The sequence below is a fragment of the Physeter macrocephalus genome, chromosome 5, assembly GCF_002837175.3.
Source record: "Physeter macrocephalus isolate SW-GA chromosome 5, ASM283717v5, whole genome shotgun sequence".
Taxonomy (NCBI): Eukaryota; Metazoa; Chordata; class Mammalia; order Artiodactyla; family Physeteridae; genus Physeter; species Physeter macrocephalus.
In genome coordinates, this window is record NC_041218.1 from 79,063,452 (window position 1) to 79,090,652 (window position 27,201).

General features: G+C 40.6%; 1 protein-coding gene across 6 annotated transcripts in view; it reads left to right on the forward strand.

Annotated features, from left to right (window-relative positions):
- Positions 1-27,201, forward strand: part of ELAPOR2 (endosome-lysosome associated apoptosis and autophagy regulator family member 2) — a 282,202-nt gene that overhangs the window by 157,285 nt on the left and 97,716 nt on the right. For all 6 annotated transcript variants that reach the window (XR_003679921.2, XR_003679919.1, XR_003679918.2 and 3 more), the window contains exon 2: positions 26,657-26,777. Coding sequence is in view for 2 of the 6 variants with exons in the window: in XM_028490126.2 (XP_028345927.1) it covers positions 26,657-26,777 (121 nt within the window). In the remaining 4 variants the exon portion in view is untranslated. The remainder of the gene's footprint in view (positions 1-26,656; positions 26,778-27,201) is intronic.

Genomic DNA, 27,201 nt, shown 5'->3' on the forward strand with positions numbered 1-27,201 from the left:
ACAGGCACCGGACGCGCAGGCCCAGCGGCCATGGCTCACGGGCCCAGCCGCCCCGCGGCATGTGGGATCCTCCCGGCCCGGGGCACGAACCCGGTTCCCCTGCATCGGCAGGCGGATGCGCAACCACTGCGCCACCAGGGAAGCCCGATTCCTCTCATTTTAATCACCAAGGTGGATGATTTCCTTCCCTCTTTTGAAGTTCTACACTCAGTAGTTATGGTACTGGATTGACCTAACTCATCATCTCTTGAATTCTTCCGTTTGTTCTAGAGGAAGGGCCATGTCTCATTCACTGTTATGTTCCCAGCGGTCATTGCATGGCAGGGGTACCGCGTGGTAGTTGAAGTGAACTCAGGTTCTGGGTTCTTCATTTCATAGGATTTCATTTCTGCTCTCAAGAAATCTCTGTAGTTTTTACAGTTGTAGCATTTTTAAGATGAGAGAGGATCATGACATTCTTTGATTAAAAAGATTTTGGGTAGAGAAAGATACATACTGCATGGTATTGCTTATATGTGGGATTAAAAAATATAACAAACTCGTGAATATAAAAATAAAAGAAGCAGACTCACAGATATAGAGAAAAAACTAGTGGTTACCAGAGGTAGGGCGGGGCAGTATAGGGTTTGGGGAGGGGGAGATACAAACTACTGGGTGTAAGATAGGCTCAAGGATGTATTGTACAACACGGGGAATATAGCCAATATTTTGTAATAACTGGAAATGGAAAGTAGCCCTTAAAAATAGTATCAAAAAAGTGTTTCAGTTGCTGTTTTCAAATCGATGTAGCTTTTCCAAAATTAATATTCTGAAATTATTTTGGATCAGAACATCAGTGAAGACATTAGACAAACTTCACACTAGAATGGTAGACTTCTGTTCCCGTAGCAGCATAAATAAGAATTTCACCTTTTCATTTAATGTGATTAGACAGTCTGTGCTGGGAGAGACAAAGCTTTTATGAGGGCTCAGTTGAAATTGCTTTTCCTAATTTTTCCACATGAATTTAGCTAAGGAAATAATGTGGGTCTCATTTCTTTAGGATAAACTTATGGTAAATCTCCATTTTATTTGGATTTCATCCTGGTTAAAGATTCTTGAACTAAGTCTAGGAACACTAGATTTTAGAAAAATCTTTCATTAGGAACTATATATATATTTTTTAGTCAGCTTTCTGTTGTAGCAATAGTTTATTTTCCTTTGTTGATGACACAATTTTTTTTTATTCAAACAGAAAGTCACAAAAATTATGATCATCCTCATCAGTTCGCTCAGTCCCATGTAATTAATTTTTCTTCATCTGATCTTTTGTTAACACTTTTATGAATTCATCAGTTTTCCATTAGAGTTCTGAAAATGCTTATTCATTCAGTTCAGCAGTATAGTCAGTTACCAGAAACCTGTACTTGTCAGTCTTTTCCATGAATTCCTTGAAGATGAAACCCTTTTATAGGAACATTTTTGCAAAAGCATCAGAGTACACCCAGAAATGTCTGTAAATGACAAAAGACTTAAAAATGACCACAAAGATTTGATGAAAGTTCATAATAATGCAATTGACAAGGAAATTTAGTTATTTCTGAGATATACATTTTTAAATAATAACTAGAATTATGACTTATAACATTATACCAGAACATATAAGATTTTTAGGAATTTCATGTAATGTCTGAAACATTTATATTAACATATTTCCATACAAATAACCCAAAGAAAATTTAGTATTTTTTAAAAATTTTTTAATTTAATTTTTTTTTATACAGCAGGTCTTTATTAGTTATCAGTTTTATACACATCAGTGTATACATGTCAGTCCCAATCGCCCAATTCATCACACCACCCCCCACCTCCCTGCGGCTTTCCCCACTTGGGATGACACAATTTTTATTTACACATTGGAAGTAGTTCCTTTCCAGTATTTATTATCTCTTCTTCTTTAGTGACAGAAAGCTGGGCAGCCTGCATAGTTAAAAGACACTTTCCTAGGGGGCTTCCCTGGTGGCGCAGTGGTTGAGAGTCCGCCTGCCGATGCAGGCGACACGGGTTCGTGCCCTGGTCCGGGAAGATCCCACATGCCGCGGAGCGGCTGGGCCCGTGAGCCATGGCCGCTGAGCCTGCACGTCCGGAGCCTGTGCTCCGCAACGGGAGAGGCCACAGCAGTGAGAGGCCTGCTTACAGCAAAAAAAAAAAGACACTTTCCTAGGCTTCTTTGCAGCTTGTGGCCATGGACCAAGTTTTTGCAAACGAGATATGAACAGGTGTGTCTGATGAGATTTTTGGGAAGTCTTTTTAAAAGGTGAGAGCACACATTCTCTCCTCTTTTCTCTTCAGTTCTTTTTTGTCTCGCTGACTGTCGTATGAGTATAATGGCAGGAGCTTCAACAGCCATCTTGGATCATGAGGTGACGTTGAAGATAAAAGTCAGGAGGGATGAAGCAGAAAGACAGAAGTAGCCTCCTGACTTTATGGAACCTCCAAACCTGCTCTGAACTGCTTGTTTCTTACTTGCTTTTAACCTAAGAGAACAAACCCTGGCATAACAGAGCTGGGGCACATTTTCCCAACCGTCATTGATAATTTTGTAATTACATTTATAATCAGGAACATCATGCATGTGTTTTGAAAGAAGACTGTAAAATTTTCTCACCAACCACACATGTGATGATAGTCACTAGTTGTAAGGAGGTGTAGGGGTGAGAAGCTGTTCTCCTGGAAAGAGCGGCTGTGTGGTGTACTAGATTAACCATCAGACTGGGAGTATGGTGCCTTGGATGGTTTGCCCTGGTTCTGTCACTGACCAGCTATTCAGGAACAGTTATTTAACAGCATGGACCTCTTGTTTCTTCCACTATAGAATGAATCATCATCGCTCTCTCAGTCACTGGATACAGTCACTTGCCACGCGTTTGCTCTGTACCAACAACGTGTGGGCACTTTGTAGTCCTTGGGACTTCCGTTAGCATTTAATTCTCATCTTACCTGTAGCGTTCATCACGTTCTATTATGATATATGGCAGATCTAGATATGATACCTTTTAAAATAAATCTGTGGTTACGTATGTTGATCACACAGGGCTTGTGAGTTTATTTACAGCTCAGATGAATAAATTCCATATTTTTATGCTGAACGTATCCTATAGATGAAAGGAACAAGCATTGTTTATTTCGATAGATAGGGTTTCCAAGCTTTCTGGCTATAACATGCTGCATAGTTAAAGGTTATATTCCAGGGAGATTATATTAATTTTTTGTAGTTAGCAGATGGGGACCTTATTTCTTCTCTGCAAGCACTGAAGAAAGGAATATTTTATGATGAGGGTCAGAGACTATATAGATTTAAATTCAGATAAGACCTTTACCTCACGTAACTAGTTCTCTACCTTTGCTGTCTGTTCAGTGTGCTCTAGTGGTCCAGGGGAAAGAAAGAATCTCTAACCTCTCTTTAATCCCCCTGAGAAGAATAACAGCTAGCTCAATACTTTGAATTCTTAAGGAACTAAGATTTGCAAGATTCTTTGCTCCTGTGGCATCTCTTAAAATACTGTCTTGACCTATAGTTTCTCTTTTAATTTTATCCAAGGTAGAATCAAGTTATGGGGGGGCTTATCATCTTGTTGTACAATAATAAGGAGGTACTATTTTCTTTGTACTTTAAATTTGTAAATTTTCTGCTCCTTGGGATCTCAGTTTAGAGAGCAGAACTCAGGGCATTTCACTTAAAATCTGAAGCCAAGAATCCAGACACAAACAATAAACATCAGAATGTTGGTCAGAGCTGCCATGTGGCGATATAGTGTGGGCTAAAAACAAAGTCACCTCTGCCCTAGGAATTTCTTTTCAGTCACTTATGTCTAAGTGGTAGTAAGTAACATTGGCAATGGAACAGCAGTTTCTTTTTTTTAAATATCAAGGACAAAAAGTATGTGCAAATGTTACTTTTAAAATGAGCTGTGTATCCTAGGGTGCTTGTTTACATTTGCAATTGTTCGGAAGACTTTGAAAAAAAATAGCAGCCCGTAGCCCACTGAACCTCATCATGCTGGCTTGCTGCCAGCCTGTCTGCTTCAGACTCTCCCGAATTGTGAGCCAAGGTAGCCAAAAGCTACGGAGCGAGAAATCTCCCATCTCTAAATAGGCACATGTTTGTATGTGCTATTTTACTCTCTTCATCATGGCTAAACAAAAAGATATGTGGACCCCGAACATATAGCCTGCATAATTTAAAAGGGAAACAGGGCTTCCCTGGTGGTGCAGTGGTTAAGAATCTGCCTGCCAATGCAGGGGACACGGGTTCAAGCCCTGGTCCGGGAATATCCCACATACTGCGGAGCAACTAAGCCTGTGCGCCACAACTACTGACCCTGTGCTCTAGAGCCCTCGAGCCACAACTACTAAGCCTGTGAGCCACAACTGCTGAAGCCCGCACGCCTGGAGCCCGAGCTCCGCAACAAGAGAAGCAACGGCAGTGAGAAGCCTGCGCACCACAATGAAGAGTAGCCCCTGCTCGCCGCAACTAGAGAAAGCCCGCGCACAGCAACAAAGAACCAACGCACCCCAAAATAAAATAAATAAATAAATTTATAAAACCCATTTACAAATTCTTTAAAAGGGAAACAAAGCCAAAATTGGTTAAAATTGCACATTTAAAAAATATCTACAATCTGTTGGTTCACTGATTATGAAACTCAGATAGGTGATTGGTTAGCCTTCATGTGTTCAGCTTGCTTTTTAAAAATTTTTTAAGCCCTGGTCCGGGAATATCCCACATACTGCGGAGCAACTAAGCCTGTGCGCCACAACTACTGACCCTGTGCTCTAGAGCCCTCGAGCCACAACTACTAAGCCTGTGAGCCACAACTGCTGAAGCCCGCACGCCTGGAGCCCGAGCTCCGCAACAAGAGAAGCAACGGCAGTGAGAAGCCTGCGCACCACAATGAAGAGTAGCCCCTGCTCGCCGCAACTAGAGAAAGCCCGCGCACAGCAACAAAGAACCAACGCACCCCAAAATAAAATAAATAAATAAATTTATAAAACCCATTTACAAATTCTTTAAAAGGGAAACAAAGCCAAAATTGGTTAAAATTGCACATTTAAAAAATATCTACAATCTGTTGGTTCACTGATTATGAAACTCAGATAGGTGATTGGTTAGCCTTCATGTGTTCAGCTTGCTTTTTAAAAATTTTTTAATTTTTATTTTATATTGAAGTATAGTTGATTAACAGTGTTGTGTTTTTTTCAGGTGTACAGCAAAGTGATTCAGATATACATATACATATATCTATTCTTTTTCAGATTCTTTTCCCAATTAGGTTATTACAGAATACCGAGCAGAGTTCCTTGCCTCAGCTTGTTTTAATTGCACGAGAACACTTCACTATTTATGAAGCGTCTTCGCGATTTTAATTTATAGTTATTTATGGTTTTCTAACACTGTGTTAAATTGGGTCAGTTTCTACTTAAATTGCCGGTATGCATGAGAGAAGAGTAAATTTACTCATCTGGCTTTTCTCTTCATTTTCCTTAACCTTCGGAGAGGATTTTGTTTTTGGATAAGTGGGAAATATTTTGGTTCATTGTTTCATGCAATACAACATGTCCTGTGGCTCAGTTGTGTGCAGTTTTACGCTCAGTGATAGACTCAGATTTATTGAAAGAAAGATGGCATCATCCCTTCCCTTGGGTTGCCTAGATTCTCTAGAGCAAGGGAGACATGCACATATAAACATATAGCAAGAATATGTTATCATGATTTTGATGCAGGCATGCTTTTTGAAAACCATGCTTAAACTGTTTTTGTAGTAATACTTCCAATACTGGTTACTATGGCAGTACTTCCATAGTGGTTACGGTGACCCAGGCACTATCCTAAATACTTTAATGTATCAACTCATTTAATTTTCACAACAATTCAGTGAAGAAGATACTACTATAACCCCTACTTCACAGATGACAAGAAGTTAAGCAACCTCCTCATTAATCAAATTGTGTCTAGTTTCAGAGTCCTGAACTTTTATCAACTACATAATTCTGCCTCTCGGTAGAAAGATAAATTACTGTAGCCAAGAACATAGTTGTAAAGGTCTGATTTCTTTTAAGAAAGACCTTAAAATTTAGTGCACAAGCAATCCAAACAAACCTATGGGTAGAAGCATTTTAATCATAAAGTTAAGGGAGAACTTCACTTTTAAATATAATTTTTGAGAGGGTGATAGTTTCCACAGTATCATCTCTGAGTCAAATACTTAGCAATATATATAAAAATAGGCCATTATTGAAAAATTGTATAGCCTTTATTTATTTATTTATTTATTTATTTTGCGGTACGCGGGCCTCTCACTGTTGTGGCCTCTCCCGTTGCGGATCGCAGGCTCCGGACGCGCAGGCTCAGCGGCCATGGCTCACGGGCCCAGCTGCTCCGCGGCATGTGGGATCTTCCCAGACCGGGGCACGAGCCCGTGTCCCCTGCATCGGCAGGCAGACTCTCAACCACTGCGCCACCAGGGAAGCCCATGTATAGCCTTATTAAAGCAGTATGTAATTTAATGATGTGATAGCTAGAGGAGAATTTTGAATACCCCTTTAAGTTCATTTTGATGAGGTTCGGGTTCTCCAGTAGTGGCTCTCCGGAGCCCAGCCACGAGCCTCTGGGGAATCGCTGTCCAGCTCTTTTAGGCATGGAGACTGCCCTGCAGCTGGTACTGCTCTCTGGAATTAGGAGGAAAAGACTGAACTCTTCCAGTTCTGAAGGTGGTTCTGGAAATTTGGAAGGAAACTCTGTTACCATCTTGCCTGCAGGGGAGGAGATGGATTAAGTGACATTTCAAGATGCCTTCCAGTCATAGGGTCCTGTAGGGAGCTGGCTTAAGCGAAAGGTGTGAATGTGTCCTGGACCCAGATTTTCACTCATGATTATCAAGGACTCTGCCAGAGCTGAGTGTGGACGCAGGCTAATTTTTCTGCTTTATCGTTGAAATGGCTAATTGTTAACCCTACCCTATTTGCTTCTGGATAACTATGATCACAGATGATTTAGATGCCTTCTCATCAAAAAAGGGACTGGGGGCGGTTGTTTTGCTCTCTTATTTAGGTTCCATAATTTGGGGCTTACTTACATAGTACTGAGTGGTATAAAAGTAGAGTGAGTGGGGAAATACAAAGATGAACATTATTGTAATGTTGGAGAGTTGCGCTGCTTCAGAGAATGTTTACTATGATTTTAAGAATGAGCATTTGATTAGTTGCTCTTTATTAATGTAGCATAGAATTTGGATCCATTTTTCTATTACAAGTTCTATAACATTATATTACTGTTAGAAATAATGGTTTCAGTCAAATGGCAACATTTCTCATTTTTAAACTGTCAGATTAATCTGGATCAGATGAATGAAACAGTCCTGCACAATGTGGATTGTCCCTCCCAGATAACTGAGAAACATTGACTGATAAATAAGACATCTTCACTTTGGGTATTAGACTTCACTCTGAAAGGGAAGAAATTATCAGAAAGTCAAACTTATTTGCCACCCTTTGGATTCCAGCCATCTAGTTCTTAGAGAGTTAATTCTGCTCCTGAACCTCAGCGTTGGCTTCAGGTAATACCGTTTATGATATTTATGCCTTAATGGGCTTACCCATTGAGAGATTTAGACTACTCAGCTGAGATTTATCAATTGGGCAAAGGTATAAATGCTTCCTTTTCTAATAAGTTAGTTAATATGTATTTATCTGGTGACACAGTGGGACCCGCTCGGCACTCACGTACAGGCAGCCTGCAAGTGGTGGGGAGTTAACATCCCTTGTAGCAGAACTTTGACCAGAGAGAGAGAAGGAATGAGGGGATAAATTCTCCTTTCTTCCTGTTTTCTGGACTGACTGACTGGGGATCCAGTAGCTTCATATTGCCTCTCGGAAGACATCCTGCCAGTCTGAGCAATCAGTTTGTGAGGAAGCCGTGGCCCGCTTGGTGATCCACTCTCTTGTGTCTGCCTTCCTTTCCTTTCCTGCCTCACTCCTCTTTCCCTGGGATTGCGCTTCTCAATAAAGTGTTATCACGTAAGCATGTTCCTCAGGCTCTGTTTTCTGGGGACTTTGGGGTCATTCTGCTCTGAGAGAGAGAATCATTTGGTGGGATTACAAGGTCAATCACAATGATAAAATGTGATGAATGAAAGAGTTGTGTACAGGGTCTGGGGGGGGTGCAAGGAGGAACACTTAATTCCGGCTGGTGAAGGGTGGATGAGTGAGGGAAGGATTCCCAGAAGGAGGAGCTTCCTGAGTTGAGGCCTGCACGGTGACTAAGGGGTTCACTAGGTGCCTGAAGCAGAGAAGGACATTCCAGGGGCAGAGAATCCTGTAAGAGGCCAAAGGCAACTCTAGGGCCATTTGCTGGAGCACATGGTCTCATGGCAGATGGTGGGAGATGCAGCTGGAATAGAGCCAGGTCCTAAATGGTCTCGAATACCCTGCTTGAAAGATGAGGTTAGTGGATGCATGGGAGGTAGAAGCCAGATCATACTAAGCTGAGGGGTAAATGAGAGAGAGTAATGGGAGATGGTGAGTTTAGACCACCCTTTCAGGAAGCATGGCTGGTAAGAAGTGGAAAGGAGCTGGAGGAGGACATGAGGTTTATCACTCAGAGTCCCAGCAGGAAAACAGCTCACACAAAAAGTTCAACTGAATAGCATTTAATAAAGAAGCTTTGTATGGAGGCGTGGACTGATTTTAAGAGAACCAGCCACAGAGGCATCAGGGACTCGCAGAAACAGATCCGGAAGCTGGTGGCACTCAAAGGCCTGCCAGGGCAACGGGAGGGAGGCAGTGGTGTTAGGGAAGCTCCGTGGCTGTGGAAAGGGGAAGGGAGGGAAATACTTCCCCCGATCTCTTGCTTGTGCCTCCCAATGGGCAAAGATAACCCGAATCCAGAGGACAAAGGCGTTTGAGTGATACAGTCTAGGGCAGTCAGCCTCTCTGGGCCTAACTTGGGTCAAATGAGGGTGGAGAATGGATTTGAGGAGGGAATGATGAATCATCAACACACAGGGTCAGTGGAGATTCGTTTGTTTTGAATAATGGGAGAGACGTGAATAATTTATGTGATGAGGGGAGAGTCAGAGAGAGGGAGAATAATTAATGGAACATATTTGAGGAGAGGTTGAGGCTTCAAGAACAGTCAGAGATACTCGATTTGTGAAGTGGGAAGGATGCATTGTTCCATGAGACCCGAGGCAAGCGGGTTAAGGAAGTCTGTGCATGTACACACACTCACAGACGGAGACAGACAGCTGGGGAGATTCGTGCCAGGAGGGCTTTTCTTTTCTTTTTGAGGTCGGATGCAAGGTTATATGTTGAGAGTGAAGGGACTGAGCTTTAGCATGTGGCTTGAAAATATGAGTGTTAAATTTAGAATTGTTATGAGGAGAAAAGGAAAGTGAGCTGATTAGGGGAGAAGTACAGAAAGACTGCTGAGCAGGGGGTGGGGCTCCAGCTGAGAAAGGAAGTGCTCAGTACTAAAAGCCAGTAATAAAAGAGGGAAGTACCCATAATACATATTAATAAGTAAATTGCTCACGTTAGGAGCTGCAATAGAGTGAAGACAGTTTTACTTGTGCTATTTTTGACTCTCAGCTCTGCCTTACACGTGCTGCTGGATCTCAGAAATCTTGAGTCTCAGAAAATTCTCAAAATCCTATTTCTGTAATTCTAAATCACCATTTATTTTAAAAGGCACCAGAGTTTTATTAACTTTTTTGGAGGCTTGGAGAAATCTCCACTGTGTTAAAGGTACAATATTTTTCCCCCAATCAACAATAGTACAAATATATCTACTTAATTATATATCATTCTTCTCTAATATCTCTGCCAAAGAGTGAGCCTCTGCCTTCACCTGAAATATCTAGATTCTTGTGAATTAGTGCTATCAGAGTCCCTGAGATGGGGTGATGTTTTTCTTTTCTAAACCTGTGCTCAGGATCCTGGTTTGTATTGGCTTGACCTGATGCAACCTCTGTCTTGCCTTCCATGACATTGATTTCTGCCTAATTTTCCTCTTTTATTATTCTACCCTCTCTCTTGCATTCTCTCCACATTCTGCCTTTTTTTTCTTTTAAAGATTTGTTTATTATTTATGTATTTTATTTTTGGCTGCGACAGGTCTTAGTTGCAGCATGCAGGATCTTAGTTGAGGCATGTGGGATCTTCATTGTGGTACATGGGCTTCTCGCTAGTTGTGGCACGCGAGTTGTGGCGCGTGGGCTTAGTTGCCCTGCGGCATGTGGGATCTTAGTTCCCTGACCAGGGATCGAACCCGCGTCTCCTGCACTGCAGGATGGATTCTTTACCACTGGACCACCAGGGAAGTCCCCACATTCTGGCTTTAATCACCATCAAGACTCTTCTGGTTTGTTGTCTCATGCCCTGGCTCAACCGGGTTTAGGAATCTGCCAATTTATATACTTAGTTAGTTCTTAGGGTGTTAACGTAGTTAAGGCTGGACTTAACTATGGTCTCCTGTTTCCTATAGTTTCTGTTTAAAAAAATTTTTGTATTTCTTAATATAAGTGATTTGAGCCCTGTTTTATAAATATCCTTAAAAGCTGCTTTTTTTCTACTAGGTCACATTTATGGTTTTGTCATTTGTACTTAAACACTGTCTCTTTGGAGTTCTTCAGAAGTGTTTGGCAGTTAATATCTCAGTGACCGTCCTTCAGGATGCATGAAGAGGTTCTGTCCTAGCTTTTAAACTTCTGTGGTCTGTTCTTATGGGCCACTTCCGCCTGATTGCATTCCCTCTTGGGCGCGAGGTGGTCTTAGGTACTTACGGTTTCTGTGCCACGTCACTGTGTAATTTTTTCTTCAGACCTTGTGAGCAGCAAATAAAGATAAAATCCAACTCCTGGGATACAAACAACTCAACTGAAGTGATAATCACGTGAGTGGATAGTTGACCTATTGTTCAGTTTGCACAGGCACAGGCTGTGAGTTACATCATTGTGCATAGTTAGTGACAAGTGTCTTTTGATGTGGATTTCAGAAGTCTTCAAATTTGCATCTTAGAATTGAGGAAATGTGGTACTACCTCCCTCCCATTGTTGCCATGAGGATCAAATCAGAAAATACGTGTGAAACATCTTTGTCAACTGCAATGAGCTAAAGTGGTTCCAGGTCTTATTTTCTAGTGCCTAGTATAGTGGGTGGCCAGAAATATAATTCAGTTATAGCTTCCTAGCATGTAAACCTAAGTATTGCTATATCTGTGTATGAATAATCATCTCATATTTTATAGTGATTTCAGTTAGTTTGCTTATGCTCAACAGTCCTATCAAATAAGGAGAGGAGATACTACAGTTTTATTACAGGTAGACAGGAAAATTGAGGAAAGCCATCTTTATCTATATTTTCTAATTTTTCTACAGTAAATTATTATTACTTGCATAATAAAAACTTGGTAATATTAATGATATATAAATTTTGAAAATAAATGTCTCATGGAAGACAGTTATAGCTTCTTTAAATTCTTGCTTTGATAATTCTAGTATCTGTGCATTTGGGGTTGTCATATGTTGATTGTCTTTCTCTTGATCATCAGTCAGATTTTCTTGGTTCTTTATATATCAAGTAATTTTGGATTGTAGTCTGGTTATTTTAAATATTATGTTGTGAGACTCTGGGCCCTTTTTAAAATCTTCTATAGAAATTTTTATTTGTTTGTTTGCTTTAGCTGGCAGCTGACCTGGTTAGGTTCAGATCACAGATCACCTTCTGTGTGTGGTGGTTCCAGTGTTAATTCAGTTTTCAAAGCTTTTACTATTTTTTTTTTTGGCGGAGGCTGGGGGGACAGGGAGAGTTGTCTGCCCCTGGCTTGAGTTAGAGTGGTGGTTTATACTGTAGTTGAGTTCTCTGTGACTTTGCTCTGCCACTTTAATTATATTCCACACACGCCTAGCTTGAGGGTGAGCCTGGGAGTTGTGTGATTGATTCATACACACAACTAGGAGGTCCTCTTCTCCATTACTCTGGGATATTTTCTAAGGGACTCCTTTCTGTATTTTGTCTGGGTACAAAGATAGATTACTGTGTAGTTTTGCCCACTGCTTCTCTTCAATTCAGTTGACTGGGGCAAAGAGGCAAGAGAAAGAAGGGAGAAAAAGGATAACAAGGATAACCCCTCCCCTGCCACCGTCAACTCTTTGCACAGCAGGAGTTCCTTGTTCTAGTTCCTTTATCCAGAGAGACAGGTTTCCTCTTGGGGTATTAGGTACCTGTGTCGCTGTGGTAGCATCAGTGTAGTTCTGTAAGTGGTGCTGGCCTTGGGGCAAGGCTGACAGAGGAAAAAAGGGGAAAAAAGCACATTCTGCGTCCCCGCCACCGTCCTGCCCTTATCTAGCTAACAGGAATCCCTTTTCTTGGTCTTCTGGCCAGATGATTAGATTTTATAATCCACATCTACTAGACAGTTCTCTGATTGGGCCCACTTTTAGCTCAAAGCCAAGAGATAAAGGAAGAAAAGAAACCAGCAAACTCACTACCATTGTACTAGTTGTTATTCAAGTTCTGACATTCTTCTCCAGATCACTTGCTATTATTAATTTTGCAGAGTCTGGCTTTTTGCATTTTGTGCAGAGTGGGAAAAAGAAGCTGTAGTAGGTGTTCTCCATCCTGGCCAGCACCCATGAATAGTTTATTAAAACTGGCCAGGTAACATGTCCATAGCAGGGCCTGGCCAGGGCTCGGAGTCCTGGGATTGGCTGCCCAATCAGAGCTGCCTAGAATCTTAGAAGAGGTCCTCAAAGGGTAATGAGGGCAAGAGTCACGCTGCTACTTGAAGAAATGGGAAAAGGATGCTAGCCGGACAGAACAATGGGCATCTACTCTTTCCCATTAAAAAGAAAATCTTTTAACAGAATTTTTTTTTTTGATGTGGACCATTTTTAAAGCCTTTATTGAATTTGTTACAGTATTCCTTCTCTTCTATGTTTTGGCCACAAGGCATGTGGGATCTTAGCTCCCTGACCAGGGATCGAACCCGCAGCCCCTGCATTGGAAGGTGAAGTCTTAACCACTGGACCACCAGGGAAGTCTCTAACAGATTTTTAAAGTTTGCTTTCTAGGAATGTAGTTATGACAATAGGCATTAGGATTATACTCTATTTTTTTAAATATTCTGTTAATTTGAGAGATTCTTATAGGGTCAGTTGAGTGCAAAAGAAATAACTAGCTTATTTTTATTTAGCTCACACAATTTGCAAGCAAAAACATGATTTGGATGTCAAAATTCTCATAGCCTCTTATCACCTATGCTATTTCTGTAGACTCTTTACAAGTAAAGCTCAATTTCAAGTGGCAGCACTGGCAAGAATTAGCTTTTGATTTTAAATTGTATTTTATAAATCTTTTCTCTCTGAGCTCTGCCAGTGGCTTAGCTGAATTCATATGTGGAGTTTTCCCTTTCCTGAGCCAAACTGTGAAATCAGCAAACTGTGTTGTCAGAGTTCCTTCACTGTCTTGTTCTCTTTTCTCCCATCCAACGCTTCCCACGTTTCCTTATCCACTTTGTACCCACTTTGAATCCTTGTATCTGCCTGTTTGTACAGTACTTAGCTCTGGGTCTTCTTTTCCATGCTACCTTCTACAGAACTTATAACCTATGTCTCGTGACCTTTGTCCTTAAAGCCTTGCTAGTGATTGACACCCAACAGAGAGACTAATCTAGACTGAGCAACTAATGAATGATAATGGAATACTTCAGTAGTATCCTTTGAAATTTTGCATGTCCCATCCGGTGCCTATTTTAAAGTCAGGAGAAACAGGAAATTTTTTTTTTTTTTTTTTTATGTCTTGGCAAAGCAACTACCCGAACTTAGGGGAAGTAGTACATTTATTTATTGTTTTTTTTTGCGGTACACGGGCCTCTCACTGTTGTGGCCCCTCCCGTTGCGGAGCACAGGCTCTGGATGTGCAGGCTCAGCCACTCCGCGGCATGTGGGATCTTCCCAGACCGGGGCACGAACCCGTGTCCCCTGCATCGGCAGGCGGACTGTCAACCACTGTGCCACCAGGGAAGCCCAGTAGTACATTTTTAACTGTAGAAAAATTAAAAAATACAGAATCCCAAAAGGGAAAGTAAAAATCACTCTGTTCCAGGCTTCCCTGGTGGCGCAGTGGTTAAGAATCCACCTGCCAATTCAGGGGACACAGGTTCGAGCCCTGGATCGGGAAGATCCCACATGCCGTGGAGCAACTAAGCCCGTGCGCCACAACTCCTGAGCCTGTGCTCTAGAGCCCACAAGGCACAACTACTGAGCCCAAGTGCCACAACTAATGAAGCCCACATGCCTAGAGCCCATGCTCTGCAACAAGAGACGGCACCGAAATGAGAAGCCCGCGCACTGCAACGAAGAGTAGCCCCCGCTTGCCACAACTAGAGAAAAGCCTTCGCGCAGCAACAAAGATCCAATGCAGCCAAAAATAATAAATAAATAAAATAAATAAATTTATTTTAAAAAAATCACTATGTTCCAAAACAACAAGGTGCTACTGTATAGCACAGGGAACTATATGAAATATCCTGTAATAAGCCATAATGGAAAAGAATATGAAAAAGAATATATATATATGTATAACTGAATCACTTGCTATATACCAGAAACGAACTCAACATTGTAAATCAACTATACTTCAATTCCAAAGAAAATCACTATGTTCTACACTCAGTTCACTGCGGTCAATCTTTTGGTATACATACCTACACTCATTTTTCCATGTATTATTATCGTACATAGCCCCACCCATAAGTTCAGACATATTGTCTTATATAACCTTTATGTTATACTTAAATATGTTATAATTTTTTCATTACATATGGCAGTGGCATTATCATTTTAGAATGAACTATATAAAATCCCATGATGAGTGCACAATAATTTATTAACCAGTCCCTTATTTGGTGCACATTTAGAGTGTTTTCAAGTTTTTACTATTTTTTTTTTTTTTTTTTTTTTTTGTGTTATGGGGGCCCCCCTCTGTTGTGGCCTCTCCCGTTGCGGAGCACAGGCTCCGGACGCGCAGGCTCAGCGGCCATGGCTCACGGGCCCAGCCGCTCCGCGGCATGTGGGATCCTCCCAGACCGGGGCGCGAACCCGGTTCCCCTGCATCGGCAGGCGGACGCGCAACCACTGCGCCACCAGGGAAGCCCCAAGTTTTTACTATTTTAAATAATGCTATGATGCAATCTATTATGGTTTCCTTGGGTTATGTGCCCAGAAGTGGAATTGATGTGTCATGGGTTATGTTTAATACATTTCTGAAACTTTTGAACCAGTTTCTCTTGGTGCTTGTTAAATAGTAAGTAGTTGCTCACATTTTGCAGAAGCAAAGTCACCTTTTCAGTTTCAGCCTGATTAGAAAAAATTTGGATTTTTATATTATATACAGATAAGCTCACAATCATATGTTATTAGACATAAAAATCAATTTCCAGGATTTGTTTTTTTTTCCCTTTTGGAATATTGGACTTTTATATACCACTTTACAGTTTTATTTGGGTGAGACCAAAATAAAAAGTGAAAGAGGAAAAAAGAAAAAATTACCTCTACCCAAGAACTCTTCAAAAAGTAGACCGATTTTCCTTCCCTCCCTGAAAATTCTGTCTTACAAAGTGGTAGATACCTTTCCTGCTGGTCTTTCCTTTGGATCTTGTTATATAAGAGAGATCAGGACCACCTTCAGACTAGGCAGGAGGGCCCCCCACCTTGGTCTCTGGGGCAGAGGGCCCCCCTCTTGTCTTCCTCTGGCTGTGTTCCTCCTCCTGCCTGGTAATCTATGTGCCAAGGAGATGTGCCCACCTAGATGTCGTGTTTCCTTCTTCCCCCGCCCTTTTATACCATACGCTGGCTAACATGGCTTTGGAATTAAATGCTTAAAAAGCCCAGGTCCGCTTCCAGGGCGTTTAAAGACTTTTCCTGGGTCCATCCTGACTGTAGACTGTGTTATTGTGCGAGGGGCACCGACAGAGCTTGGATGTGCTGGCTGGGGTCACCACTTATACGTGAGGAGGCTGTTCAAGGTGTGGGGTGAGTATAGAACATGAAGGGGCACCTCAGTGTATACTGTTGCCCTTAGTCCTGCAAAGCTTAGTCGTGGGCTTGAAGGAGAACCTGCTACACGGTGCTTTGTGATTATCGAGAGTTCTTTATGCTGTTACAGGGTCTGGGCAGGGAGAGAGCCTTCTAGGCTGAGCATAAGTCATGTTTAGGGCCTGGAGGGAAGGAAGAATATAGCATATTTGATTCCATTGTTTCAATGTTTCATACATGCAGAAGGTTGAGAAATGAAACTTGGAGGAGCAGAGAGAAAATGAATGAAGAGAGGCCTTTCATGGACTTTGTCCTTAGGCTAATTTGAAGCTGTTGCAGGGTTTTGAGCAGGGATGACATAATGAGAACTGGCTGCAGTGTCTTGGATGTGCACAGGAGCAGGAAGCAGGATGCCAGTTAGGTTGTTGATAGTCATTCAGGCAACAGAAGGTGGCGATTGAAATAGGGCAGTGGCCGTGAGGATGGGGATAGGATACCTGCCTACTATGTAGGGCTGTGCTTTGGACCAATTCAAGTAGGATAATGTTAGGAAAATTATTTTGGAAAGCTTACAGGGGTTTGCAAATGTTGTTAGTGTCTTTATTAGTAACGATAATGATATTGTGGATAAAGGTTATGTTCCAGCAAATCTCATTTCTAGGGTAAGCAGATGTGAAAATTAGCTGAAATGAGAGGGGTAAGGGTCCTGAGGTGAGGTGTAACGTCCACCGAGGGCACCTTTGGGGGAGCAGGGAGGTGGCTGCTAGTTTGGGTGAGGTGATTCAGTTGGAAGGACAGTGGTGCTGGGCTGGGGTTTCAGCGTGGATATATGTTTAACTCTTTTTTAGATTCTAGTCTCATGTAGGTCATGACAGAGTATTGAGTCGAGTTCCTGTGCTATACAGTAGGTTCTTATTAGTTATGTATTTTATATATAGTGTGCACATGTCAGTCCCAATCTCCCAGTTTATCCCTCCCCCTCTTTCCCTCTTGGTAATCATAAGTTTGTTTTCTATATCTGTGACTCTATTTCTGTTTTGTAAATAGGTTCATTTGTACCACCTTTTAGATTCCACGTATAAGCGATTTCATATGATATTTGTTTTCCTCTGTATGACTTCACTTGGTATGACAATCTCTAGGTCCATCCATGTTGCTGCAAGTGGCATTATTTTGTTATTTTTTATGGCTGAGTAATATTCCATTGTATATATGTACCACATCTTCTTTATCCATTCCTCCATCGATGGACATTTAGGTTGCTTCCATGTCCTTAAAAAAGTAAAAATAAAACTACCATATGCTCCAGAAATCCCACTGCTGGGCTTATATCCAGAGAAAACCATAATTCAAAAAGTTACATGTACTCCAGTGTTCACTGCAGCACCGTTTATTTACAATAGCCAGGAGGTGGAAGCAACCTAAATGTCCATCGACCTGGGCACTTCTATTCCTACAAAAACATAAGCCCCACGAGAGCAGGGACTTGGCTGCCTCATTCCCTGTGGTATCCCCAGAATCTACACAGTGGCACGGGGGAGACGTGCCAGGAATGTGTATTGCAGGACAAAATGAATTGAGTACCTATAAGGCCTTGTATACAGAGACAGACATTGAACTTAGGTTTGAAACATGAATGTTTTCAAAATAATTTCTTAAAAGCAATCGTGTCTGCAAATGCAGAAAAGAGAATGTGTCATAAATAGATCAGATACATATTGCTTTACTTAGCCTTAGGTTCCCATGGTAACTAACTTCATGTTCCATTTATAAAAGAAAAATCAGAATATAAATGCTTCTGCACAGTGCTGTGTGCTCATGTACTTGATAATGTAGGCTAAGAAAGTTTTTATTATGTCTCATGTGTATCTGCACTGAGTATTCTCCTGTTTTTGACCTTCCCACGTAGTAGGATGTGTGCCCTCATCCACTGGAATAGGAGTTGGAATATTTGTGCCGAGTACTACAGTTTCACGTTCTCCCTTTTTCCTTCCTGCTGTGTCGCTCTCTCAAATAAGGGTGCCACACGCTTTGCTGAGCACTTAAATTTGAGGGCCTTGCTCCCAGAGGAGTTGCAGTCTCATCAAATACAGTGTTGACAAATGCTCTTGTCAACATTTCACATAAAAATACTCAAAGAGAAGGAACCTTATATGAAGAAAATGAATTCTGTTTGCTTTTTTTGGTCCCTTCCCTCTGTGTATGTTCTCTTAGGTATCAGCACTATTTCTTCTTCTACCTCTACTGCTTTTGACTCTGTAACCTTGAATTTGTGCTCATCTATTGGATCATTATAATGAGCTGTGGTCAACTCTTAATTGACCACAGAGGATAGGCAGGGAGCATCAGGGAACTGATTGTCTCGTGAAGGGTCACTGACGTGAACACATCTCATCCTACTGAAGACCAGGCAGCTCTGTTGGTTTGTTTGTTCTTTCATTAGTTCACTTACTGACCTATCTATCCTTCCATCTTAGGCTAATGTATTTCACTGCATATCTTCAGGCATATTATTTTCATGCTTGGCCTCACCGTTTATCACACCCTATTAAACTAGCTAGTTATGAGGGAGCTGGTAAGCGCTAGAGTAGTTATAAACCCCACCTGTTTTTCAGGGCTTTCGCCGCAAAGCCTTTTCAGGTGGTTCGAGATTACAAAAATTTCCTCTGACTCTGAAATCATGATATAATGAGATCACATCATGCACATTTTACCGTTTTTCTGGAAAAATGGTCCCTAAAATGCAAGCCATTTGATTGCTAAGAAATGGGTATCTGATAAGGGCTTAAGGAAAAATTGGCTGTGATGAGTTTACTGAGAAGTGGTACACATTTTACTCCATGGTAGAGTTGAGGGATTTTTGTGGGTAAGTTTTACCAGATAGTTTTTACTTGCATACTGTCTTGTGATGCCACCGTTCCACTTTGGTTCCTCAATCTTGATGCTTTCTTATAAAATTATGTAGCGTGTGTGTGTGTCCGTGTCTGTCCTGTCTGCTCCAACAAAATCATAAGCTTATTGAGTATAGGAACTATATGCTATATTTATTTTATATCTCTCCCATAGCATTTAGGCCATAGTACTTATTTAATAACAAAGTGTCATGTAGTAAATAAAGAATGATATATATTAATGTTAATATACAAAAATGATATATATTGATACAGGTGTAAATCATGACAAATGATATATGTTAATGTCAATATGTAAAATATATGTGTATTGTCAAGATAATGTCAAGACATATATATGCATATATGCATATTATTTTTATATGTGAGATTTATTTGAAACATTGTCTAGTCTATGTGTAGTTAAACTATAGCAACTGTCATCATAATTGGGAGATGATACCCCAGGTTTTCCTGGAGCACTATGAGGCTTTTGTAGTAAAATGACTTTTGTGTTAGGGGGTGTCAGAGAAAACCAGACCTGGTCAGTAGTTAAAATGGTAAAAACAGATTTTATTCAGGAACTATTGCAGTAGGGCAAAAGAGACCTCAGTACAGAACTGGCTCAATTGCAAATACAGCATGAACAAGTGGGGATTTATAGTCAAGGAGCGGGGTGAGGGTCGGTGGATGAAAATTACTAAGAGGAAACATCAGGGGTGAGGGGGGATTCTAGCTAAACTGACTTGACAGGATTCTTGATAAAACTGGGTGATGCAGAGATGAACACACAAGCCTAGAGGTCAAGTCTTCATTGGGAAGAGAGTTCAGAGGAGCCTGACTAAAGATTGGTCAAGGAGAAAGTCTTTTGTAGGGGGTCCTGTGGGCATCTGATATTTATCTGGGTGTATCCCGACATTTTCTGTTTAGGTGTAAGATAACAGTTTGAGAGTTTGTGCCTATGCTTGAGTTGTGAGTGAGTGAGTGAGTGTGTGTGTGTGTGTGTGTGTGTGTGTGTGTGTGTGAGATCATGATTTATATTGAGGGATAATCTTCCCTTAAGTGTTTGCTGATGTCTACTGAAAAAAAAAGAAAAAAGCACAACGTGAGAGTTGTGACTTAAGTTTTGTTTGGGGCAAAAGGAGGACTATAGCCTGGGAGACAGCTTCTCAGAGAGCTCTGAGGAACTGCTCCAAAGAGGTAAGAGGAGAGGGCAGTATGTATGTGATTTTGATGAAGGGGCTACATGCAGTCAAGCACACATTTTGGCAGAAGGTTGAGGCTAGTCCCGAGGAGAGGATATCTCCGTTAATGATTTTAGTGCTTTTCCAGATAAGAGAAGATGGAAGAAATTGGGCCCATAAAATCTTGTCCTGAAAATGGCTAACTATCTGAAGGCCTGTTCTGCCATTTTCCCAGAACACAGAAAGCCTCGTTCCTGATCTCCACCCTGCACTCCTTTCAAGGTGTGTTGAAGGTCAGCGAAGGCAGTGGCTGGTGACTTTGTGCTTGCAGATAGTGAGCCACAATTTTTCATCCGCACTGATCAGCAGTAACTCCATGCTGTATTTCTTTTTGGTTGTTTCTTTCCTCGGTTCCCACATGTTTACAATGTAAGGTTTTCAGAGAATCCCATCATTTTTTTATTTGGGGCAGTGTTTTCATTCTCCAATGTTTTGTGATTTGTAGACATGTCTGAATAACTGCCATCTCCTGAGTCGGGTCAGGCCAAGCCCTTCCTCCAGTTTATAATTTGGAGATTGTGGCTTGTCAGCGGATGTTCTGTTGTTTAGAGTGTGCTCTGACTCACATCATTAGGTTTGGTGATAAAATGTCAGGAGCCCTGTAATGTTGGAAAAATTGTCAGGAATTTCCCCTCTTGTCAGGAAAAATGGTGAAACATGTTGAAACAGGCAGAAAAGATGACTGGCTGTCCTGTTTAGAGCACCTTGCTGAATGATCAGTTTTTGTAGGGGCCTGCATCTTTCTCTGTCTTTGAACTATTTTACAACACTGTGAGATGTAGGAATTGATAGTAATACAAATGATTCTTGTCCATAGAAATGAAAATGCATTTTGTACTTTGGAATGCAATTGATTGTTGCCCTCAGGATATTTTCCCAGTTCTGCATCTCTTAGTTAATTCATTTCGCTTTCCTGATTGCCTGTTTATGTGTATTCTTTGAATTCTCCTTTGAACTGATGGCAATGGCTAACTTCCAGATTGACTTGTTAGTTAATGACTTAAATAAAATCTTTGACATGTATTAATGTTATATTTGTGTTAGAAAATTTTTACCTTTTCTTTTTAATTGCTCTTTGACATCCAGAAAATTCCCATTTCCAAGGGATCAGTTTAGCTCAATGTTTTCTTGGGTCTGTGGCCAGAGTTATGGGGTACTATCTATAAATCTGAAAATGTATGTGCTATAGTTCTCTTTATTCCGTACCTTGAATACCATTCAGAATATTTTGGGGGCGTATATTATATCTTTAGTGATTTTACTGCATCACAACTATTTCTTAAATCTCTGCTGTGGGTTTAAGGGTTGACTTCAGAAATAGATGAAAAAAAATTGTTACTGGCCCAGATTAAATAGCCTATTAAATAATTAAAAAAAATAAAACCCATCTGGCAGGGGCTACAGTCTAAATTCCTGACCCAAGTGATGCCCTCTGCATGAAGTACGTTTGCATTTCAGTGTTTTTAAATTATAAATAAACACATTATAGCTTCCTGCTGGAGTCCTAAGAATTTTGTAACTTAACAATAGCTGTGGCTCTTTAGATTTCAAGGGTATTCTAGAGGAGACAGGTAGAATAAAGAACCACAGGAAAATTAATTGGCATGTGACATCTACCACTGCAGCCAGAAAACACAACATTCTTTTTCCATGTACTTACTGCTGTTCTCATCTCATAACTGGCAGCCTGAACAACACAGAGGCACTGGTGGCAGAGAGTTTTCTTGAGCTTACCTATTTTATTCAGAGGCCATTCTTCATTTGAAATTCATGCCAGAATTCTCAGTATCATTATTTTGCAAGGATGATAACAAATTACCTGAATTTTACATATGGGGACCAGGATCTCAGTGGGATATGGAAATAGAAAAGTCTTCTTAATGCAGATAACTGGGAACAAGAGGAACAAGAAAACCATCATGCAACTGCATGCCTGGCCTAGGCTCTTCTTACTAGGAGATCATGGTAGGCCGAATACTATCCCACCACTCCCCCCTGCAAAAGATACCTGTGAGATTAATCCTTTGTCAGTTGCTTCATTTGCAAATATTTTCCTCCCATTCTGAGGGTTGTCTTTTGGTCTTGTTTATGGTTTCCTTTGCTGTGCAAAAGCTTTTAAGTTTCATTAGGTCCCATTTGTTTATTTTTGTTTTTATTTCCATTTCTCTAGGAGGTGGGTCAAAAAAGATCTTGCTGTGATTTATGTCATAGAGTGTTCTGCCTATGTTTTCCTCTAAGAGTTTGATAGTGTCCGGCCTTACATTTAGGTCTTTAATCCATCTCATGCAGCTCAATAACAAAAAAACAAACAACCCAATCCAAAAATGGGCAGAAGACCTAAATAGACATTTCTCCAAAGAAGATATACAGATTGCCAACAAACACATGAAAAAATGCTCAACATCGTTAATCATTAGAGCACCGGTCAGATTGGCCATCATCAAAAACTCTAGAAATAATAAATGCTGGAGAGGGTGTGGAGAAAAGGGAACCCTCTTGCACTGCTGGTGGGAATGTAAATTGATACAGCCACTATGGAGAACAGTATGGAGGTTCCTTAAAAAACTACAAATAGAACTACCATATGACCCAGCAATCCCACTACTGGGCATATACCCTGAGAAAAGCATAATTCAAAAAGATTCATGTACCAAAATGTTCATTGCAGCTCTGTTTACAATAGCCAGGAGATGGAAGCAGCCTAAGTGTCCATCAGCAGATGAATGGATAAAGAAGATGTGGCACATATATACAATGGAATATTACTCAGCCATAAAAAGAAATGAAATTGAGTTATTTGTAGTGAGGTGGATGGACCTAGAGTCTTCATACAAAGTGAAGTAAGTCAGAAAGAGAAAAACAAATACCGTATGCTAGCACATATATATGGAATCTAAGGGAAAAAAAAGTCATGAAGAACCTAGGAATAAGACGGGAATAAAGACACAGACCTACTAGAGAATGGAGTTGAGGATATGGAGAGGGGGAAGGATAAGCTGTGACGAAGTGAGAGAGTGGCGTGGACATGTATACACCACCAAACGTAGGGTGGATAGCTAGTGGGAAGCAGCCGCATAGCACAGGGAGGTCATCTGGGTGCTTTGTGACCACCTAGAGGCATGGGATGGGGAGGGTGGGAGGGAGGGAGACGCAAGAGGGAGGAGATATGAGGATGTTTATATATGTATAACTGATTCACTTTGTTGTAAAGCAGAAACCAACACACCATTGTAAAGCAATTATACTCCAATAAAGATGTTAAAAAAAAAAAAAAGATACCTGTGTCGTAATCCCTGGAGCCGTGAGTATGACAAAAAAGGCTTTGAAGATGTGAATAAGAATCTTGAGGTGGGGGGTTTTCTGGATGGGTCCTAAATACAATCACAAGGGGGAGGAGAAAGAAGGCAGTGTGACCACAGAGGCAGAGAATGGCAGCAGCCACCAGAAACTGGAAGAGGCATGGAGTGGATTCTGCCCAGAGCTCCTGGAGGGAGCGCAGCTTGGTTGACATCTTGATTTTGGCCCAGTGATATAGATTTTGAACTTTTTGCCTCCAGAACGGTGAAAGGATAAATTTCTGTTGTCCTAAGTGGCTACGTGTGTGGTAATTTGCTGCAGCATCCATAGAAAACTAATACAGAAAGAGAGGGGAATCAAATGGTTTCTGCTTACCTGTGTGCTCTTGTATTCTGTTTGAATGTGAAACATCCTTCTGATTACTGTTAGACTTCTGTAACCGTCAGGATTTTATATTCAAAACTTTGACCACTCCTTCTCTTTTAAAACAGTAACCTTCTATTTTAAGCACAGTGGCGTTGTGTAAACTGAAAACACTGGTCGGTAAACAAAAGGCTTGACTTCGGCTCTCAGCTATGCTGCTTACTAGCTGGGTATCTCTGAGTAAATCACTTATCCAATCTGAGTATCATTTGAACAATGGGAATAATATTACCTGTTTTTCCTAATCCACATTAATTATTATGAGTATTTATTGATTTAAATACATGTGGAAAATAATGCTCAGCTATTAATTATGCTCCCTCAACCTATAGCAAAGTTATCATGAGCAGTTTTGGCCATAAATCACTGAACACACGAAACATTTTTCTCCCTTAGATTAGGTGCTAGAAGTGGAATTTGGGGTTCAAATTTTTGAAGACGTTCAAGATCTTGGTACATATTGACTGTTTCTCTCCAGAAAGCCTGCACACTTTATTCTCATTGGAAGCACACAAGTGCTCATTTGACTGCACTGTTACCTCAGGGAGTTTAAAAAAATATATTTTAAATGTCATGCCAACTTGATGAAAATCATTATTTGTATTTCTTTGGCAAGGTTCAACTTTTTTTTATATTATCCTTGGCCATTTGTATTGTTCTTTAATGAATTGCTTGTGTTCTTTGACCATTCTTCCAATAGTTATTTGTCCTTTTCCTTACCGATCTTTAGAAACCCAGTATTCTTTTTATTTCATATTTTCAATTTTTAAAATTGTGGTGAAATATACACAACATCAAATTTAGCATCTTAATCATTTTAAGTGTCCAGTTCAGTGGCACTGAGTACATTCATATTGTTGTACGGCCATCACCACCATTCACTTCCAGAACTCAGAAACCCAGTATTCTTAAGTTAGTTAACCTTTGCTGTGTGTTTCTTCACCAGTTTGTTTTGTTGTTTACCTTTTACTTTTGTTTATGATGACTTTTGGTGTACAGTGTTTAACATTTGTATGTTGTCAAATTTAGTGACCTTTGTTATGTTTTCCTCCCTCCCTCCCTCTCCTCTTTTCTTACTTCCCTTCCTCCCATCTTTCCCTCTGGAAAGCCTTTCCCATTTGGCAGCTTTTATTGATTTTTTTTTTTTTTTTTACATATGTAGGTTTGTCCTCAGTTGGCAGTAAAACATATTTGAAATCTAGACTCTTGTCAAATAACTTAAACTTAAATCGTCTGTTACCAAACTTTGTAAAAAAAAATTTGAGTGGAAAAAATACTCTTCAGAGATGATTGCCTGAAGTATATACTGAATCTTAATTCTGGGGAGAGTCCTAATGCAGCATAAGGCCTTTGCTTCCAGCCCGGTAATTACACCTTCTCTAACTCTCAGTCCTTTCTCATTTATCGTAAGTGTGTGCAGAAGTTGAAGCAGGGGAAACAAAGACTCAGGTTGTTTGTGCCTTATCCTGTTACCACTAGCTCCTTCCTCTATATCATCCTCTGTACCCACATTGCCCTTAAGAAGGATAATAATTCTACCACTAATAAGTGCTAACTCAGTGTAACTTAACATGCCTAACATTTTACAGACATTATCTCAATTAACTGCCGCAAGAGCCATACAAGATAGGAAATACTATTATTGTAATTTTACCAATGAAAAAAATGGTTGCTTCGAGAGGTAAAGTGGCTTGTACAATATAGCACATTGATTGTATGTGGAGGAATGAGATGTCAGTTCAAACTCAGACCTGGTTCCAGAACCTACCTTTTAATTGGTATTCTTTCCATGTATACACACACACACACATCACATACACACACACACATCACATATACACACACAGACTTCCCCACCTGGTTTCCTGATGGTTATGTGGCAATTTTTCCATTCACTCCTATCATTGATACAGTAAAGGAGGCAAACAGAGTAGGTTAAGCAGACTAGCAACTTCTAAGATACTGAACTGAAATATTTTGGAGTAGATTTATAACTTCTCTCATTCTTGAAACGTCTAATGACACTTTGTCCTCGTTCCTCTCAGCTCAAGCATCTCACGGGTGTAATGTGCTCTGAGCAGGGGAGGTCAAGTGAAGATAGAGGCCAGACACAAGTGGGTTGGTCTTATTTGGCGACTGTAATAAATGGTCTGTGTTACAGTCTGTGATTGAAGGCAGCTTGCTGTGGTGGGGGAGATTGAGCCTGGGAGAGCTTCTTTAAAAACTGGTAGTCTTTTAGTTAGTATTTGGATGATTAATCTTTCTACCTTCTGTTAAATTTTAAACAGAGGGAGAAATTAGGTCAATGGGAACTGTTCTCCTATTTCTTTCTTTGAAAAATTTGGGACAGTGACAGCCTTCAATTTCCTAGGGTTATTTTGCTTTTATATTCACATCTATCAATTATTTAGAGCTTAAGAAGCCTGCAAAAAATAGGGACAGTGTGCTGTTGCCTTTTGGGGTGGGTGAGAGTACAGTTTGCTGGTCACCCCATGAGCGCCTGATGGTCATGGCCCTCGTCAGATCCTCAGCACCTAGTCAGTGCCTGGTGTGATACATTTTTGATCAAAGTACTGCTTGGTATGGATGGAGTGGGGAAAGAATAAGGGTCAAGCAGAGAGAACAGTTTGGAACCAGGCTTCCAGGCAGGTTTGGGGATGATTGAGAAAGCGCAGTTGTCCCATTAAAATTGGCTCTAACAAAGGCTTGTGTTTGTGATTATTTGCAGGAAGATTTCCACTTTGAATATACAGAATGTGATAGCAGTGGCTCCAGATGGAGAGTTGCCATTCCGAATTCTGCAGTGGACTGCTCTGGCCTGCCTGACCCAGTGAGAGGCAAAGAATGCAGTACGTTTTGACTTTTTGACCATTTGTTTTCCTGATTAAACCATAAGCCCTTCATATGAGCCCGAGAAGTTACTTGTAGTGCATATAAAAGACCTTTGAAAAAAGGAACATTGATCTAGCAGAGCAAAAGCATCCTTTCTCAACACTCAGTGCCCTTATGTCTGGTCTGTAATGAGACACAGGCAGTATTAAAGGGTGTTATTTTTATTTATTTGTTTAAAAAAATCTGGTTTACTGTCTTACTTGAAATTCTAAAGGGCAGAGTGGCAGAATTTCTATTTAGTAGATTTCTTTTTTTCTTTACATTTTAAGAGACTTTTCAAAGATTTTTGATACACGTAGTAACGTTTGGTATGCATAATATTGTTAAACACATTACATAAAATGTACCATCTTAATCTTTTTTTTTTTTTTTTTTTTTTTT